General features: G+C 41.1%; 1 protein-coding gene and 1 non-coding gene across 2 annotated transcripts; both read right to left on the reverse strand.

Moving 5' to 3' along the window:
• Nucleotides 1-716: 716 nt before the first annotated feature.
• On the reverse strand, nt 717-15502 carry uimc1 (ubiquitin interaction motif containing 1). Its single transcript, XM_070844130.1, has 23 exons — nt 15475-15502; nt 15066-15158; nt 14730-14851; nt 14316-14400; nt 13736-13854; nt 12672-12831; nt 12346-12512; nt 11235-11978; nt 10696-10741; nt 10072-10178; nt 9064-9185; nt 8614-8806; nt 7781-7885; nt 7388-7443; nt 6934-7112; nt 6343-6413; nt 5834-5951; nt 5340-5648; nt 4911-4989; nt 4713-4815; nt 4456-4504; nt 4056-4089; nt 717-3728 (listed from the first exon to the last, which is right to left on the reverse strand). The coding sequence occupies exons 2-23, from the start codon at nt 15097-15099 to the stop codon at nt 3533-3535; spliced, it is 3198 nt and encodes a 1065-aa protein (XP_070700231.1). The 5' UTR covers nt 15100-15158; nt 15475-15502; the 3' UTR covers nt 717-3532.
• A 598-nt stretch (nt 15503-16100) lies between these two features.
• Nucleotides 16101-16172, reverse strand: trnad-guc (transfer RNA aspartic acid (anticodon GUC)). Its single transcript has one exon. It is a non-coding gene; the product is annotated as a tRNA-Asp (tRNA).
• Nucleotides 16173-17735: the final 1563 nt, after the last annotated feature.

Here is a 17735-nt window from a genome sequence, read left to right on the forward strand (position 1 = left end):
CCGACTCTAGGAGCCCCCAGCCGAGCCCCGCAGACCGGACACCGTGAAACACACACACTGTGGTCATGATGAAGCCCGGAGGAGGCTGAAGGAGCGCGCGCGTTTAGTTTGCAGCGGCAGGTGTCTGTGTGAGCGTAAAAGGCGCATGAGGACTTCTGTTCAGCCCGAAATACACTTTGAGATCCATTTACAGACTTTCCTTTAAGAAACACAGGAAATGGAAGTGGTAGAAAGAAACTAGGTACATTTACTCAAGTGCTGTACATCACTTGTACTTGTACTTATTACTTCATAACATTTACTTACTTTGTTAGGAAGGAAAAGACCAGAATAATGTTTTTTTTATGATCTTATTTATTATTTAGGACTTTGTGACTTTGCTCTGTGAAGTGTTATACTAAATAAACTTTACACATTAATATTATTGCATATAAGACAAAGATATTGTAAAATATATTTTATTGTAAATTAAACTACTTAGAGAAAACATTTCCTTGTCTCTGCTTCTCAGGTGTGAGGATCTGCTGCTTGTTCTTTGAATGATTTCAATAATTTTAGAGTGAAAATAATCATCCGCTGCAGTCTGATACAAAATAGATCAAAATGAGCTCCAACAGTAAAAATCCTGCTTTTGCATTAATGATGAGGAATAATAATCTGATTACTTTTAATACTTTATTAAGTGCATTTTCCTGATCATACTCACATTCTTTTTCAGTACAGGTCTTTTACTTGTGACAGTGTTTTACATTGAGGTATTAATACTTAAGTAAAAGATCTGAACACTTCCTCCATCACTGCTATTAGAGCAGCACATTAATATCCCTGGTTTAACATTAACATTTGGGTGTCCACATACTTTTGGATACGTGGAGTACACAGATGTTACTTCTCAGCTTTCAGGGAGATTACATCCTTCATTTCAACTTTACTTTAACAGTCTTTTTCTCTTAAATTTAAAATCCGTTGCTGCAACTGAACATTGTGACACCGGGAGACTTACAAAACAGTCTGCACGCCGCCGAGCAGGAAATGCAAACCTCAGGTGGCCGTTTGGGAATAAATGATAGTGATGGCTTTGATAAGATCTACTGTTTGTTCCCTGGACATGGAATAACGTGGTGATGGAAGCAACTGTGCTGCTCTTCTGTTTTATTGTGTATCATTTTGCATGTGTTGTATTTTATTACGTTTATTTTTACCTCAGTGGGACTTCCTGGTTAAGATGAAGGTAAAATACATAAAATAATCTCTGTGAGAAAAGATTTTCGCTTCAATCTGTTGCAAGAAAAACATCAGCAGCGTGTGTTCAGTGTCTTACAGTGAGTTTTACTTCTGTTTTGTGACATAAAGTCGAACAACTAGCAGATTTATCTCTAAAGTGCTGATACATGTTCAAGGCCGAGACTCAGAGTGTACAGTCAAAGAACAGAAGAAAGAAAAAAGGAACAGTGACTTAAATATCTGGGGTGATAAAAATGGTCCACAGTGAAGAGAAAGAAAAACAAAAACAAACTGTTTTTCAGAACAGAGACTTAAAAGATTTAACAGAACTGTTTTTTGTGCAAATTCAGCCGTCTGATGACGCTGCCGGGCAGTTTGTTCTGATCTTACAGGGCAGAGTCAGAGGCTTTGAATGCGTCACACCTCCAACACTAAAACCAGACAAGATAGAAATAAGATGTTCTCTGATTGTATCCAACTCTTAGATTTTACGTTTTAATCTTTCCACTGTTGGCTGTGCTTGTTTTTAAAGGATAACACCAGTATTTTTAAACCTGGATCCTAATTTTAAATATTTTGAGTTTGAAAAGACTGGTAGCTATTAAACTAGTGCCGGCTATCGGTGAAACAGTCTGCATTGACTTTAGTGTAACTCTTTGGGGCAACTCAAATCATCGAGTTTATACTGTGCTTAAAGTATAAAAGTAAAAGTGCTTGTTTTTGCCACTGATGGGCTCTGATTATTATTCTAAATGTCTGACTACATTATAGAAAGGATCCCTACAGAGACAGACCTGTAAGATCCTTTTTGTTTAACAAACTAACCGATGGAGGCGGTGGTAGACCTGCAACTCCTGTGTTCTGTAGGTAAAATTACTGTTTTTATCAATGGAGTTTGGTGGCTTTGAAGAGAGCGACGTAACAACGGTGTCTGGTTAAACAAAAACGATCTTACTGGCCTAAATCTGTAATGTTGTCGGAGTCTTAGACACCAAAATATGTAAAAATGGTTCCCAGGTTTGAAAATACTTTAATAATCTGGTAACTGTATCTTACTTCACAGAGAGCTTACTAAAAGCACCTCATTACAGAGCAAAAACAAAAAGATAGTCAGATAAATGGAAAGTGGAGAAACAACTTTAAAAAACAAAGTTCTGCGACAGTATTCTTAAGTCCACGGAGTGAGATGTTCGTCCTGAGTGCGGTGCCAGAAGAACGGCCTTGTTGTAAATTAAAACGGTACGGTGGCCATTTAAGGACACTTCAGACTCTCAGCTGTGTTTTGAGCTGAATACTGATGCCGGCGTGTTAGCATGCTAACATTTAGCTGAACTGTTGTTCTGTGGTCACTGAATTATCAAATCTAATTCAGTGCAGCAGCAGCAGCATCCATCTTATCCTCGTAGAGCTGAAACGATTAGTTGACTAATTGATCAGCTGATTGAGAGAAAATAAGTGGGCAACTATTCAGATAATGAAATTATTGTTTGAGTCATTTTCAGTGCGACACTTTCACAGGTTCTGGCTTCTCATAGGTTTTTAGCTCTTATAGGTCATAAATGATAAATGAAGATCTTTGGATTTTGGTTGAATTACAAAAAATGGATGTGAAGTTCACTTGGGGCTTTAGGGCATTATCACTTTAACGATTAAGACAAGCCAATTAACTGATCAATTGGGGGAAAATAATCATTTAATATTCAGTTATTAGCTTTAGCTGGTGACGCCAGAGGAAACGCCAGAGGATCGGCAAGTGGGATTCACCTTGTGGAGAACATGAACGTCTGTACAAAGTTTCACGAAGGTCCATCTTTAAGTTGCTGAGATATTTCAGGCTGAGGTGGAGCGACTCAGTTTTTAGCCTCACAGCGAGCACGGTGACAAAAAACGACTTTGCTTCTCATATTCTAAGCTGAAGGCCAGAGAAAAATGTTGCTTGTTTGGACGTGATGTACAGGCAGACGGTTGAGACGTGGCGCCGTGATCATGAATCACACTGTTAGATGCAAACCGAAGCTACAGTAACAAAAGAAGAAATGTTTCAATGCATGAAGAGGTAATCTGACTTCAACATAAACAAACGTAAATACAGAGAACATTTAGTGGCACAAAAGGAGTCGTCGTCAGGTTTCCTTTGAATACACGTGAGATTTTGAACATTCAAGTATATTCGTTTACCTGCATAAACATCCAAAATCTGACACCAGGACACTGGAAACAAGTCTTTTCTTGTCCTGATGTCACGTCCAACCTGATAATGCTTTACGTCTTTAGTTTAAGGCTCTGGTTTCCAGTATTTCAGTCTTCCTCATCTTCGTCTTTGGCACAGCCTCTTGGATCGCTGCTGTTTTTTGAAGTCGATAAGGCAGCCGGTGGCCTCTGAGATCGGAGTGAAGGATCGGATCGGAGAGTTACTGATCCTGATCGCTGACACGCTGCCGTCTTCCTCGTAAACCTCCTCCTCCTCCTCATCGTCGTCGTCGTCTCGCAGATCGATCACGTCTCTAAAACAAGAAGACAAACTCGGGTCAGTCTGAGTCTTTGCAGACATAATACACAGCGAGCGGCAGCGTCTGTTGGGTGATGAGGTTGATCCACCGTCACAAAATGAAGCAATGTGGCTCCCTGAGGAAAATAACGTTCATTTTTTACATTTTTTAAGTCTTTTCCTTGGGCGATATAACGGCCGTCTTTACACTCGTTAAAAATGTTGAAAATGTTTGTTTGACTCACAAATAAAACATAAATAGGCTTCCACATGAAAAAAAAGCCATTTATAGTTAGTATAGAAGATAGAGGAGTGTTGTAGATCAAATCCTAAGACATCTCACCCTGGCTGGAGTTTGGATCCAGACGGCCCGGCCTCTGTGGACACAAAACAACAACATGTCAGTAAAACCTCAACAAACTAAATTCTGACCAATGAGAGTGTTATTCTACGGCTAATACGACTGACAGTGATCTGATGAAGTGAAACATTTGCCTGTAAATCAAAGATCAGGATCAGAAGTCTCTCTAATTATCTAAATCTACGGTCGCTCGTCTCAGTTGTTTTGTAACGTCGGCTCGGACCTGCAGCCAGCCTGTCGACTCTTAGGGCTTAATTACATGCGGTCGATGCAAAGCTTCTACTGACGTCACAGAGAATCAGAAACGGAGGGCAGGGCTGCTTCACTTTTAGACCAAACAAACCTTAAATCTTGTTAGATTTTAGGAGACTTTCAGACTCACCTGACTCTGTGCTCTCCGTCTGATCCAGAGCTGACAGCAGATTTCCTTTCTGCAATGTCAGAAATACAGATTAACAAAAAGGTTTTCTGTATCCTCAACACAAGAGATCACATCCAAAAAGAAAAAAAAAAGATTTAACAAGGTGTTTTGTGGTATGTTTGTGACCAATCAGGAGTAATTTTTTCTGCTTAGTTGAACAATAACTTGTGCCAGATGTCATTCTGTATGAATGGAGGGGTCACTGTAACGAGTCTCACCGCTGCGGCCGCTGACGCCTGCCGATGGATGCAGAGCTCGGTGTGTTTGCTGTAGTCCCTCAGAGGAACAGCTTTCTGACAGATGTAACATTTCTCTTGGCTCCTGTGGAAACCAGAACCGAACTTTAAAAAAAAAAAACACCCCATCTGAAAACACTAAGCTGTTCCTGTTCAGCTGGACTGGTCACGCCTACTTACTTGCCAGTGTTATAGTGGTCGTTCGTCTCTTCAGTCACCTCTGCTCTCCTTGTTCTCTTCCTACGTGGCTTCAGCGACACTAAGAAGAAGAGATTTAGTCATTTAGTCTTCTTACACCGACAACACGGAAGCACAGACATCGTTTAAACTCACGATAACAAGCTAGACCCACAAAGACAACCGGCCACCAGACTCCATCGACACACAGAGCACAGAGTTGCTGCTCTATCGCTGCCTCAATCGGTCATTAGTCGGTGTTTCAAATTGTTCTTTCAGATCTGAACTGATGTGGTTGTTCATTGATCAAGATCTTAGGTGGCTAGAATCCATTTTCCTGTCTGTCCACAGCTGTACATTAGCTGGACTGAAGCATCAAGAACAAACAGGGTTTAAAAAGAAGTAGTACAGCAAAAGAAGTGTTTCTCTCACCTTTGAAGCAGTCGGTCTCGGCTCTCCTCTCGTCCACGACGGCCACCTCTCCATCACAGTATGCAGCGTGCATCTCGATCTTGGTCACGGGGAAGGATCCCTGACAGATGGGACAGTCCACAGTGCTCTGAGGGACAGCGGCTGGTTCCAGCTCAGGAGACGTCGACCTGTGAAGCCCTGGATCCTCTATCTCCTCCACATCTGGATCTCTCCTGTCCTCCTCCACCTCTTCTTTCCTCCCATTGTGTCCGTCAACATCGCTGCTGCTGCTACCAGGAATGTTTCCCTTCATCGCTCTGTCCGCTGGGGCTAAAACAGTCACATAAACTCATTTTTTACATCATTTCCTGATGACATTCACTTTCATTTCTGTCCCACAAATGCAGATGGCAGTAACTACAGAAATAATACAGCTGAGGAAAAGGCTAATAAGCAGATTAATTCATGCCTTTGATTTAGAGCTGAAAAACCTAAAAATAAGTGTGCAGCCTTACCATCCACCTCCACCTCGATCTCCATCTCCTCCTCCTCCTCCTGTGGTTTATCCACGGCTGGAGAATCGTCCCGAAGAATCATCTCAAACTCCGGCAGCTCCGAGCTGTTTGGTCGAAGCTGTGGAGAAAATGAAGTGAGGTCAGGGGCAGTGGTGGACAGTATCGCAGTATAGTACACAATAAAATATCAAATATCAAAGTACTACACTACAAAGTTTCTTTTAATTTTATTTGTTTATCTAATAATGCACATTAATGAGCATCAGTATAAAAACACTAGATGCGAGAATGCTGGAGTTAGCAAGAATGCTAATTTACATGTATATAAGTGATTCTTTACAGGACTATCAAGTGTTAAGTGATCAATACTGATCCGTTTCTTCAGGTTTCCACACTGTCTCACTTCAAAGAGAATTTAATGCCCTCTTTGATTCTTTTGTTATACAAATTCACTGATTTCATGATCTTATTGGAGCAAAACAAGGGCAGACTTAAGTATTTAATCTCACCTCTGGTCCAGAGTCAGCGTCCATCGTCAGATCTTGCGTCCTGTCGTCGTCATTGTCACTCAGCTGGGTCTCTGTTGTTACAACATTTTGAGAAGACAAACAAATCTCAACACAACGAAGACAACTTCTTCATGTAGTTCAATGCTCCTCTAACGATAACTCCGGTATTTTTAAACCTGAACACTATTTTTTAATATTTAGGGTTTGAAGTAACTAACTGCTGGAATTGGACCAGTAGATCCTCCTTTAGGGCAACTGTGTCCCATCAACGCCACTGACTCAGACTGTTATTCTACGTGTCTGGCAGCATTATTTAAAGGATCCCTACAGAGACGGACATGTAAGAGCCACCAGACTCCACTGACAAAATCAGTAATTTGGCCTCAGAGAATCCGTTCATCCAGCCCTCTCTCTACACTTTGTGTCTGGCTCAATCCATGACTATTCAAAGTGGAAAGGACCCCTGGCATTAACCCCACCCCAAAAAACACCACATGAAACAGCAAAAGAAATGTTAAAATAGGGACCAGGTTTTAAAATAGTGAACTTATCCTTTAATAACACTCTAAACAAAACGCTGAGCTTCATTACCTGGACAAACCTCACAGTCATCAGTATCCACTGGCTCTTTTTCTCCCTCATTATTCTTCTCTTCTTCTTTGTTCTCCGTTTCCTCCTCCCCTTCCGCTTCATCCCTCTTGTCTGCTTCCTCCTCTACCTCAACTGGAGGGGAATCACTCAGCTTTTTTCCTCTCAGCCTGAGGCCACGCCTGGAAATGTGGAAAACACACAAAACCCCATTTAGGTTCCCAAACATTCAGCCTGGTTCAGGAAGTAAGTCGCCAGTATTCAGTGAATCTCAATGAATGAAATGTTGCTCAATTATCAAGCATCTTATTTTAATTTCTGAATGACCAACTGCTTCAGTTCAGTCCCATTCACTGTCTTTATAATCACATCAAATAGTGACATCTGGTGTCAAAAAGGCGTTACTGTGCTGTTAGTGTGCAGCACATTTACACTGTTTTGTTGCTGCAGGTTTTACCTTCGAGGAACGAGCTGTTGGGACGATTCAGCAGGCGACTCCGGTGATGGAGATTTCTTGGGAAAAATAGAGAACGCTTGTTGAATGACTCACAGGAAATTTAACTAATTCAACATTAGGCCCAAAAGTTTTTGTACATTTTGTGCCCGTTAGTGTGTTCAGCTCACAGCAGGGACAAACAGTGTGCGTGTAGTTTCTCTTCAACAGGAGGAAAAATCAAACAGTGTCAGTATCAACATAACGTCACCTCTTCAGCTCACAGTCAGCAAACAGAAACAGAAAGTTACACTTATATTTATGTACCATCCCGATGTTTAGGACTTAACATTTACAAAAAGGGGCAAAAACATCGGAGCTTATTGAAGCTTTGATGTGATTAAATTGTGATCGTACTTCTGGCTCTGGCAGGACGGCCTCCCCCCACTCAGCCTTCCTCAGCAGACACCTCTGAGCCTGCTTCAGACTCTTCTCATAAACCTCCATCTGAGCCAGGATCACCTGACAGCACAAAGAAACAGAGAGAAATTTGAGAAATTAATTTAATTTCAGATGTTCCAGACGTCCATAACGTAATTTTGAATATCCAAAACACACCGTGACTAGTAAAAATGTCATTAAACATATTAGGACAGGTAAAAAAATTAAATTTAAGATCTAAATTGGAATTATGATGAGAAACAATACAGTTGCAGATATCCACAAATGTATTTAACTAGTAAGAATGCAATTCTGAATATCCAAAAAGATAATACTAAAAGCCAAAGTGGGTCATTTTAGTTATGACTTGTAGATATGTGAAATGGGAGTTTTTCTTAGTAAGAATTATATTGCAGATATCCAGAATGTTCATTTTACATATCAAAAAATATGTTATGGATATCTGAAATGTATGAAATGTTCAAACAGCGAGTAACACTTGTAAAGGACTTAAAGATTTCTTAAATTTAGTTTTGACTTTTACAAGTTGTAGAGATCTGGAAATATAATTCCCGCTAGTAAGAATATTATGGTGCATTCTGACTAGTGAGAAAATCCTTCTGAATGGGAGAAATGTTATTATGGATGTCTAAAATGTCATTACAGAAAGAGCTTTTTGGTTCAGTTCAATGTTGACATGTTTTGCCACCGGTGACCTTGATTATCACAGCAGACGTCGCTCTCATAGCTCGTTTAACAATGCGACAAACAAACAGATAAAATGCTAAAAAGATGAAAGAAATCTTCACCTGTGTGTAGGTGTCGGGGTCCAGGCCTCGTGGGCAGAAGGGAACCCCCCAGTAGTAGTGCACCGTCGGCCCGCCTGCAGGCTGCTCAGGCGGGGCCGCCGACCCGCTGGCCGATCCCTGACTGCTGACTGGCCGTGGTTCTCCCTCTGTTGTGGACAGCTGCTGTCGGCCGGTTGAAGAAGAGGACGAAGGTCTGAGAGAGACGTGTGGAAACATGCAGAGAGGTTACGGCGAGCAGAGCGACAACCTCTTAATTCTAAGCATTATTAAGTATACAGGGTTGGAATGCACGTTTACTCAAGTGCTTCTGAAATAATACAAACTATTCATGTCCATCGGGAGTCACTAATAAAAAATAAAACACTTTTGATTGTCTGTGGAAAAAAAACGCTCTGTTTGAGGCTGGTGTGTCGCACAGAAACTGTTGTGTGATGTTGGTGTTTTCTCTACCTGCATTTCGAGCCGGTCATCCCCGGAGAAGCTGCAGTGAGGAGGTTCAGGGAGGAAGCCCGACCGTCGGCCTGGTGGACGGGTCTCTCCTCAGGGAAGACCGGGCTGGGTGAACCCACCGGCTGCAACAGACGGAGGGAGGAACGGTGAAGACTGAAAATCTTCTGTTTCAAACAGTGAATTGGGTAGATATGTAATCAATGACACACAATAATTAGAAGTGCCAATAGATGATAATGCTGGAGGAGGTGGAAGTAAAGATTCCTTTAGAAAATACTGCTGAGTGTGAGTGTTTGTTGTGACTTATATTCTAAAATAAAGCCACAGTTCTTTTCCGGGATCGCTGCAGTTTCAGACTCACTTGCCTCGTGTTGCATCACATAAAGTTCATTTCCAATCCAGACGTACAGCGTACAAGCATTGTGCAATTAACTTAAACTTTGATTAGAAAAACTACAACAAAAAGAGTTTGCTGTCAAAGAACTATACGTCCTCATTGTCGTATTTTTTTCCGTTTCTCCATCTTTTGACCTAAATAATCACAGGTGGTGTCATTTCCTGTCCTAGCACTGCCGTGGTGCATATTAAAAAGCAGAAGCAGAGTTTAGCTCCAACTTTCATTTGACTTAGATAAATAAATAAATCAGATAACTAAGTAAAAAATAAGTAAGTAAAAAAAGGAAAAAAATCCTGCTCATACAATTAATCAAACAACAATAACAGTTTAGTCTTCAACAGTTTGAACTAAGAATAAAAAGAAAACAAAGGGTCGATTATATGGTCCAAATACCAAACTGTGATATTTTTGATTGTAGTTTTTTAACAAATGTCACTGAAGCAAGAGAAAACAGTGAGTAAATGAATCCACATTTGCTTCAGTGAATATTTGGGGCAGCAGTGTGGCTCATTGATGTGTTTAGAATAGAAATGTCTTGCAGTTCAAATGTAGGATTAAAGTTCTTGCTCTGAATGTATTGTGGCCTTGCAGCAGTGAGAGAGCGTCCGTACCGTGACGTCCTCGTCTTCGTCGGACCACAGTAGTGTCACGTCATTGGTCAGCTCGGTCTCGGCTGAGTTACAGTCTTTGGATATCTCCTTCAGCTCTTCTGCATCATCTACAACCAGAAAACACCCAGAAACCCACTGACCAACAGGCTCCCATCACACTGTTCCTAGTAGATCAGCTCATGATGACCCTTCACTTCAGACTTTTTTCTAGTCTAAATAACAAGTACATCCAAATGTTCATTTGGAATTGATCCAGTAGATCACCTCAGCTAGCAGCCATGGCCCAGGCTGTGAGGAACCCTTTAGGGCAACTCAAATCATCAAAGCATGTCCAGCGTTTGTTTTTCCACTGACAGGCTCAGATTGTTATTTAGGTTGATGTTTTAAAGGATTTAGATCCAGCATAATATTTGTGTAGCTTAAAATAACAATCTGAGTCTGTCAGTGACAAAAACAAGCATTTATTTAAACACAGCCACTGCAGCCTGTTTCACAGCTAACGGGGTGAGGCGATCTACTGGACCAACCAGTCACATGTGAAAATGGAGCCCAGGTTTGCCAATAATGGGGATGATTAAGGAGAAGACACCTCCAGAAAGCAGAGTGTGTGATGCTTCACTGTACCTGACTTTGATGACTTATTAAGCCCGATATCTTGATTGTGATCGTCCTATATTCAAAAGCAGGAAGAAGAAAAGAAATGAGAAAGTCGGGACGATTGTCGGGACCCTTTGAGTGAGGAAGGCTAAGGAAGTTCTACCAGTTAAAGAGAGTTAGAATTCAATTTGATCCCGTCTTTACTTCACCTCTTCACTTGAGCCATTAGAAGAATTTACTGCAGTGTAACAGCCACGTATGCTGCTCATAAAACAGAATAAAAACCAACAAACAAATGTCTATGTGGCTCAAAACAACCTGGAATCAATAGGCCTTTTTGCTACAGGCCTTTTCTCAGACTCTGATAAAATAAAATAGAATAAAAGCTTTCTGAAAACAAATGACGTAGCCATAACCTCCTGCTGGCTCATATCATTTCACTTCTTACTTTCAATAAATAACTATTCATTTTCACCAGACATTATGATTGGCGAGATTTAAATGTTGGACTTAAAATGAATTAACTAATTAAGTAAAAAGCAGTGATTACCGGATAACGGACTCACCGGCCTCAGACTGTGAGGAGGATCCGTGGCAGCAGCTGACTTCCCTTCACTGCCTGAAGCTCGGAGCTCTGCTGCTGCAGGACTCGCAGAGTGTTCCCGCACATTGAGATGAATGTTTTGCCTTCGTCCGGCCCTGTTGAACACTGGGCTTATACAGCAGCCGTGTCTCTGCTCAGTCGGCCCTCCGCCAGTCTCTGAGATGATGGGACTTTTGCACGCTGCTGGTCTTTCTGGGGGTGGGAGGCTCTTGGGAGGGCCGGGGCTTCTTGGGAATACTGGGCTCTCAGGCCGATGGCACATGGAGCTCACAGAGGAGATTAAACTCTCCTGAGAAGAGAACATGAACCCTGAGTTACTGACACCGACGTGGGGTTTGCAGGCACTTGGAGACCTCTCATGCTCAGTATTCCTGCCCAATACCGGACTTTTAAAATAGTCCGGACACGGATCTGTCTCTCCATCGTCTCCCAGGTTGGTCTCCGAGAAGACAGGACTCTTGGACAAAGTGAGGTTCCTGGAATGTTCAGGGCTTTTGGGAAACGTCGGGCTCCTCGGTTGAGTGGTCGCAGACTTTTGAGGCGAGGTCCAACTGTCCTGAGTGCACAACACAAACCCTGAGTTCCTGCAGGTTTCCAGCAGGTCCTGGCTCAGCCGGGGGACGTGAATCTCGGCTCTGCAACCAGTTGAGGGGAAGACGGGGGATTTACGGAGCTGATAGTCGTCTATCTGGGTCGAGTCAGAGCTCTGAATCGTTGTTGAGAGAAACAAATAGATGAATAATCATTCATGTGGAGTAAGAAAATGAATCAACAAAACATCTGCTGGTACCAGTGTTCTGTTTTAAATCACTGTAAACTGAATATCTTTGAGTTTTGTGTTTTGAAAACATCACTTTAGCCTCAAGAGTAACTATTTGTGCAATCAACATATTAATATATTATGAAATAACTGATAGTTGCAGCCGTAAAATGAACTGAACTGGGTTTGGGATTTGAAGAAGGAAACCGACCAGCAGTGTTTATGACATTTAAGCAACTAAACAAATTAATTGATTATTTACCACATAAATAAATAGGAGAGGAAAGAAAAGTTAGAAACCTTCTGAACAAACCTGTGGTGAGTCCAGAGCCACAGAGAGACACTCGGAGCTGCTGGGTGAAGCCTGAGAGTAGATTTTCTGAGTCTGTGACAAGTCTGGCATCTCCAGCAGTGGACTTCCCTCTTTCCTTTTCCGCTTTTTATTCCTGTTATTGCTTTCATCTCCGCTTCCTTTTGCTCCTGGGAATACAACAAAGCAGACGGTCTGATGTATTGTTCTTTCCACGCTGCGATACTTCAGCAGAATCTGATTTCACCTGTCAGTGTTGATGCAGAGGGAAACTAAGCATTGTGGGACATGTAACATCAGAGCAGACTCAGCGGTCTGCAGTGACTCACCTTGGTTCAGGTCAGTCTCTGGGGTGCACACATCCTCTGCTGCTGCCTTCCTGTTTGAGTACAAGAGTTTCCGTCGGGAGCAGAGTCTGAGTGAAGCTTCAGCATCGGTGAGCAGGCTCTGACTTTGGGGCTGCGGGCACGATTGTGTCTGGCTGACCATCTATGAGAGGGAAAAAAACCCCACAAAGGGCCACTGTGTTAACTAGATAACCACGTACTGTATTCACTCACAGACATGTGGAACGCTTTCAACCAGCTTGATGCAATCTGTGTCACAAATTCACTTCCTATTCTAAGGTGAATAACTCAGTGATGATTGGAAGTTTGCAAAGCAATTCAACAGCAGCACAAACTGCATCCTACAAAACGATCATGAAGTTGAATCACCTGCTCAGCTCTTTAAAACTTTTACAACAGACTATGAACATTATAACCTTCATGAAGGGAGGATTTCATACATTACTGTTGTATTAAGGTGCGTTCAGGGTTTGTGCAGCCTTTTAAGAGTAAAATTCAAGCACCCGCCAAAGATTTTAAGGTACCAAAGCCGAGTCTCCAAGCCTTTATCATCACATCTAAACTGCTGCTATAAAAGCATTTGCGAGAAATGATGTTTTGAACGGTTTAGTAACAGTGCAGGATCTTTGTGGGTGGGGCTTGCAGCACTGAGCATTTCTGATTGGACACACAGCATTTTATTGCAGCCGTCATTTTTAAAAACCTGCTGCTGCAAACCGAGGGTATGTACAGTTTATTTCTTTGTTTATTGTGCTTCACCAGATCGACTTGGAGTTATAGAAGAGAATACCGCAGATGGACGCATGTAAGAATGACATGTAAGAACAGCTCTTGCTTTTTTTAATCTTTGTGGGTGTTTAGACCGGGCTGAAGGAACCTTTTAGTTCCTTGAAAAAAAATCCCTGGGACTAAATGTTCCAGGTACTTTGAGTGAAAACGTAGGTCTAGAGTACATTTCTTTCAGCCAGGTGTACCTAATAAACTGGCAACTGAGTGTATGCCTCCTGGAGGAAAAAATAAAAAGAAATAAACACAGATGTACTCACGCTCTCTTGGATGGCTCTCATCACGGCCTCTTCCTCTTTCTGCAGCCTGAGCGCTGTGATACTGGCTTCCTGTTCACTAAGACGCAGCGCCAAGTCCATCATCTCCTCCTCTGTCATCTCTGAGACACAACAGGGACAGAAGGCAAAGGTCTGCGATGTGTAGATTACACATTCAGAAAGCATCATCCCTCTTTCACTGACTTTACAGGTTACTAATCCAGTGACTGATATTAGTACGGACGTATGGCTTTTCTTTTCGTTGAGCTACTTTTGTCAATACACTTGGCACTTTCGACAGTATCATTAACTCAGCGTCATCTTCAATAAAGCACTGGTGGTCGTGTGTATCCACACAAAGACTGATGCTGCAATCATGACAACATATCCTACATACAGCATCATGTGCAGAGATGGTGTGACACATAAAACTATAAGCCATGGCATCAATACAGGTCCACATGTTGTTTTCATCCATTTCAGGTTTTCTACGTTTAATATTTTTTCTAGTTAAATTCACTTTATTCCTGATGTTATTTAAAAACAAGAGTGATTTTGGTACTCTATATGTCACCTTATTTACCTTTGGGTTTGGATTTGGTTTCCCTCTCTCTTCGGCATTTTTCTCTTGTTGACACCGGTGACAGACGTGATGTTGAGAGCTCGTTCTGGAAGAACAGTTAAAGTTTTAGTGCCAACATTTCCCAGAGTTCATGAAAGCCTGTTCAAATTTGCACACAATTATCTCTCATCATTCACTATCCAGCCACAGTTTAATCATTTTAAAGAATGTCAGCAGGCACATTTTAAGCTTAATTTACATACTGATTTAAATCTGGCTGGTGTTGGTGGAAAGTAGATAAAAACAACTCACTAATCCCTGAGCTACATCCACTGAAGCGCCTGAAAACAAGACGCAGCTTCAGTGAGCTGTAGCTCGACCTGTCTGCACCTGAACTTATTTCTATTTCAGCTGATTCTAGCTAACGTTGTTTACATTGTCGTCGAGAGTTTCCTCTTCCTCCATGTTTTCATCGACCTGTTGGCTTCCAGAGGGAACATCGCCGGCATCCTTAAGTATCTGCTTCCTCAGAGCCATCCTGGTCTGCTTCTGAGAAACTTTCACAAACAGACACATGTAGCACACCTGTCTAGTTTTCTTTACTTTCAGATGCAAATGCTGGATTTGTGGTGTATGTGAATGAGCTGTGAATGATCACAGCTGAAACATTAAACACAAAGAAATCAGATTAAAGCACAGCTTCAAAAGAAGGGTTTCATAGTGTTAACTTTAACCCTTACCTTTAAATCAGCAGTAGCACTAACGAGTTACCTGATGATGAAGAGTGTCCTCTTCTTCCTCTCATCTGTCCGGAGGGTCGGAGTGACGGGGTGGTACGGGCGTGGACCCCAGGCTAACCAACCTCTGTGTTAAAATTGGAAAAAAAGAGCCAAATAAGGAGCCTGAAATGACTGGAAGCAGACTCATTCACATCTAAAGAGACACTGGCAGGAAATAGCTGTTGTTAATGTTAGCTTACACAGCATGAGCACGGCGGTTGGTATGGAAACAAACTGACCACTACGAGACTAAAAACAAGCAGATAAAGTTCGTATTTTCGACTTTCTGTTTAGTCAGCGGTGCCACTAAAGAGCATAATGGTTATTTGTGTCTTTATTTGCCACACATCGGGTAAAACAACGAACAAAAACCTAACAATATGCAGTTTGGAGTTACTCACAGCAGAGTTTCCCTCACTTTCGCGGCGCCATGTTTGTTTCTGTTCCCGCAGTCACGTGACAACTACGTAAGGTGCGTCGTTCACGCTGCCTTCACGGACTGTCGCTACATGTCGGTTTAATGCTGCCTTCAAATACCATAGAAAATGAGTGATATTGCATTTCATGGTTAAATTCCCTTAACTTTTTTCATTCATTCTCTATGATATTTATTATCAGTACGCATATAGCACTTTTTTGGCTACAAGCAGGCACTATTTTCCCCCTTTGGATAAGAGTAAGGACACCATGTTTTCATGTTTGAGCTACAGACAGCAGCTGAAAGCAATGCTTACTGCTTATTTTAGATTAGGACACGTGCTCGTACTTTTCTAGTTTAATTACATTTTGAATTTTGTTTATCTTTTATAATCATTTATTCCTTCGTACTTTGATAACGATGTAAAATTAGACATCCAGGCATCGTGATTACATTAATATAAGGCAGAAAAGGTTAAACAATGGGCAGAACAACGCAAATCAAATCTCGATAAGACAAATATTCTCATTAACAAGTGGTAAAACTGTGGTCAAAACTATTTTTATAACAGTAGAAGAGGTAAAAACCCGATTAGACGAAAAATAGAAACTCCCCGTCGGGGAATCGAACCCCGGTCTTCCGCGTGACAGGCGGAGATACTGTCCACTATACTAACGAGGAAGTACACAAGGAACCATGTGACCACATTAATCCAATCATAACTCTTCAAAAAAATACCAAAATAAAACAAAATAATACTTTTATATAAAAAAATAAGATTGGATTAGATTTTCCTTTATTCATTCATTAATGTAATAATCTTACAGCGCTACAGCAGCAGTGGGCAACAAAAATAGAGCATTCAGTGCAATACAATACAAGCAATTAATAATAAACTAGTGGGCAGTGATATAAACAGGAGGAGATATTAAAAATATGTACAGTTTAGACAAGAGGAAGGATACAAATAGAAACAATATACATTGGGGTAGAAGAAAAATAAATATATTGCACAATCAAGCAGATAATACAAGCTAGACAAGTTTATATCATGTTACTAATGTTACTACTAAAATAAAAGGTTGATCGTGTGTCATGCCGTAATGGAACAGCCTTCCTTTAGAAATTAGATCTGCTTTTTATGAACATATGTTTAAAACATATTAATTCAAACTGGCCTTTTCCTCTCGTTTTGGTGTGTTTTTAGATCTGTTCATTCTCATGGCTGTCTGTTGTTGTTTCTTTTATTTGATCTTATTCATGATTTTATCATATTTACTGTTTTTAATTTTCTCCTGTAAAGCACTTTGTGACGTTGTTGTGTGAAAATAAACTTTACTAACTTACTTACTATAAATACTCCGGTGGGGAATTGAACCCTCGTCTTCCCCACGAGGAGAAAATGAGAGGTCAAGTGACCACATCGATCCAGTCAATCAATCATGTAATATTCATCCATTTAATTCTTTATTTATGGTGCACTATATATAATAGTCTACCTTAACTTTTACTTTTAGTGGTTTAAGTGAATTTAGCTGGTAACACAAGTACAACTGTGAAGGCAAATTTATTTGTATAGCACCTTTCAGACACAAGGCAATTCAAAGTGCTTCACAGGGACATAAAACACAATAAAAACAAAAATATAAACAAGAAACAGAAACTTTAAACTGCTGGTAAAAGATAATAAAAGGCTGCGTTCAGAAGGCTGCGTTCAGAGATGCATCGTAATTTCAGCTCTCACATCCTAAATTAACTTCCACCACCGATAGACTGGTATCATACGAGCCCCCAAAATCATTACAGTTGAAGTTAATAGTTTGATGTGTTGTACTGTTCCTGTTTAACTCATAAAAGATTAAACATAAAAGACAAAAACATGTTTCCGCCCGGTTTCGAACCGGGGACCTTCCGCGCGAGGGCCGTGAATAATGACGCTTAATTTCTCTTAACTTTTCCCATTCATTCTCTATGGTAGTGCTTATCACTACGGATGTAATATATTTCTGGCCACTAGTGGGATTATGGGGGCGCTGTTTCCCCGTTTTGGACACAGTAAGAGGAGCCTGATTGACACACAGCTTCGGTTCAGAGATCGATTTCTGATCATTTTATTGTGTCTGACGGCAAATCACACTGTTTAAAGGTAAGTCTCATTAATTTCTTTAAGTTATTGATCAATTTTCTCAGTTAGTTTGTTGATTGAAGTTAGTACAGTAAGGTTAAGGTGTGTGTGTGTCAGCA

Source organism: Pempheris klunzingeri, chromosome 14, assembly GCF_042242105.1.
Source record: "Pempheris klunzingeri isolate RE-2024b chromosome 14, fPemKlu1.hap1, whole genome shotgun sequence".
NCBI lineage: Eukaryota > Metazoa > Chordata > Actinopteri > Acropomatiformes > Pempheridae > Pempheris > Pempheris klunzingeri.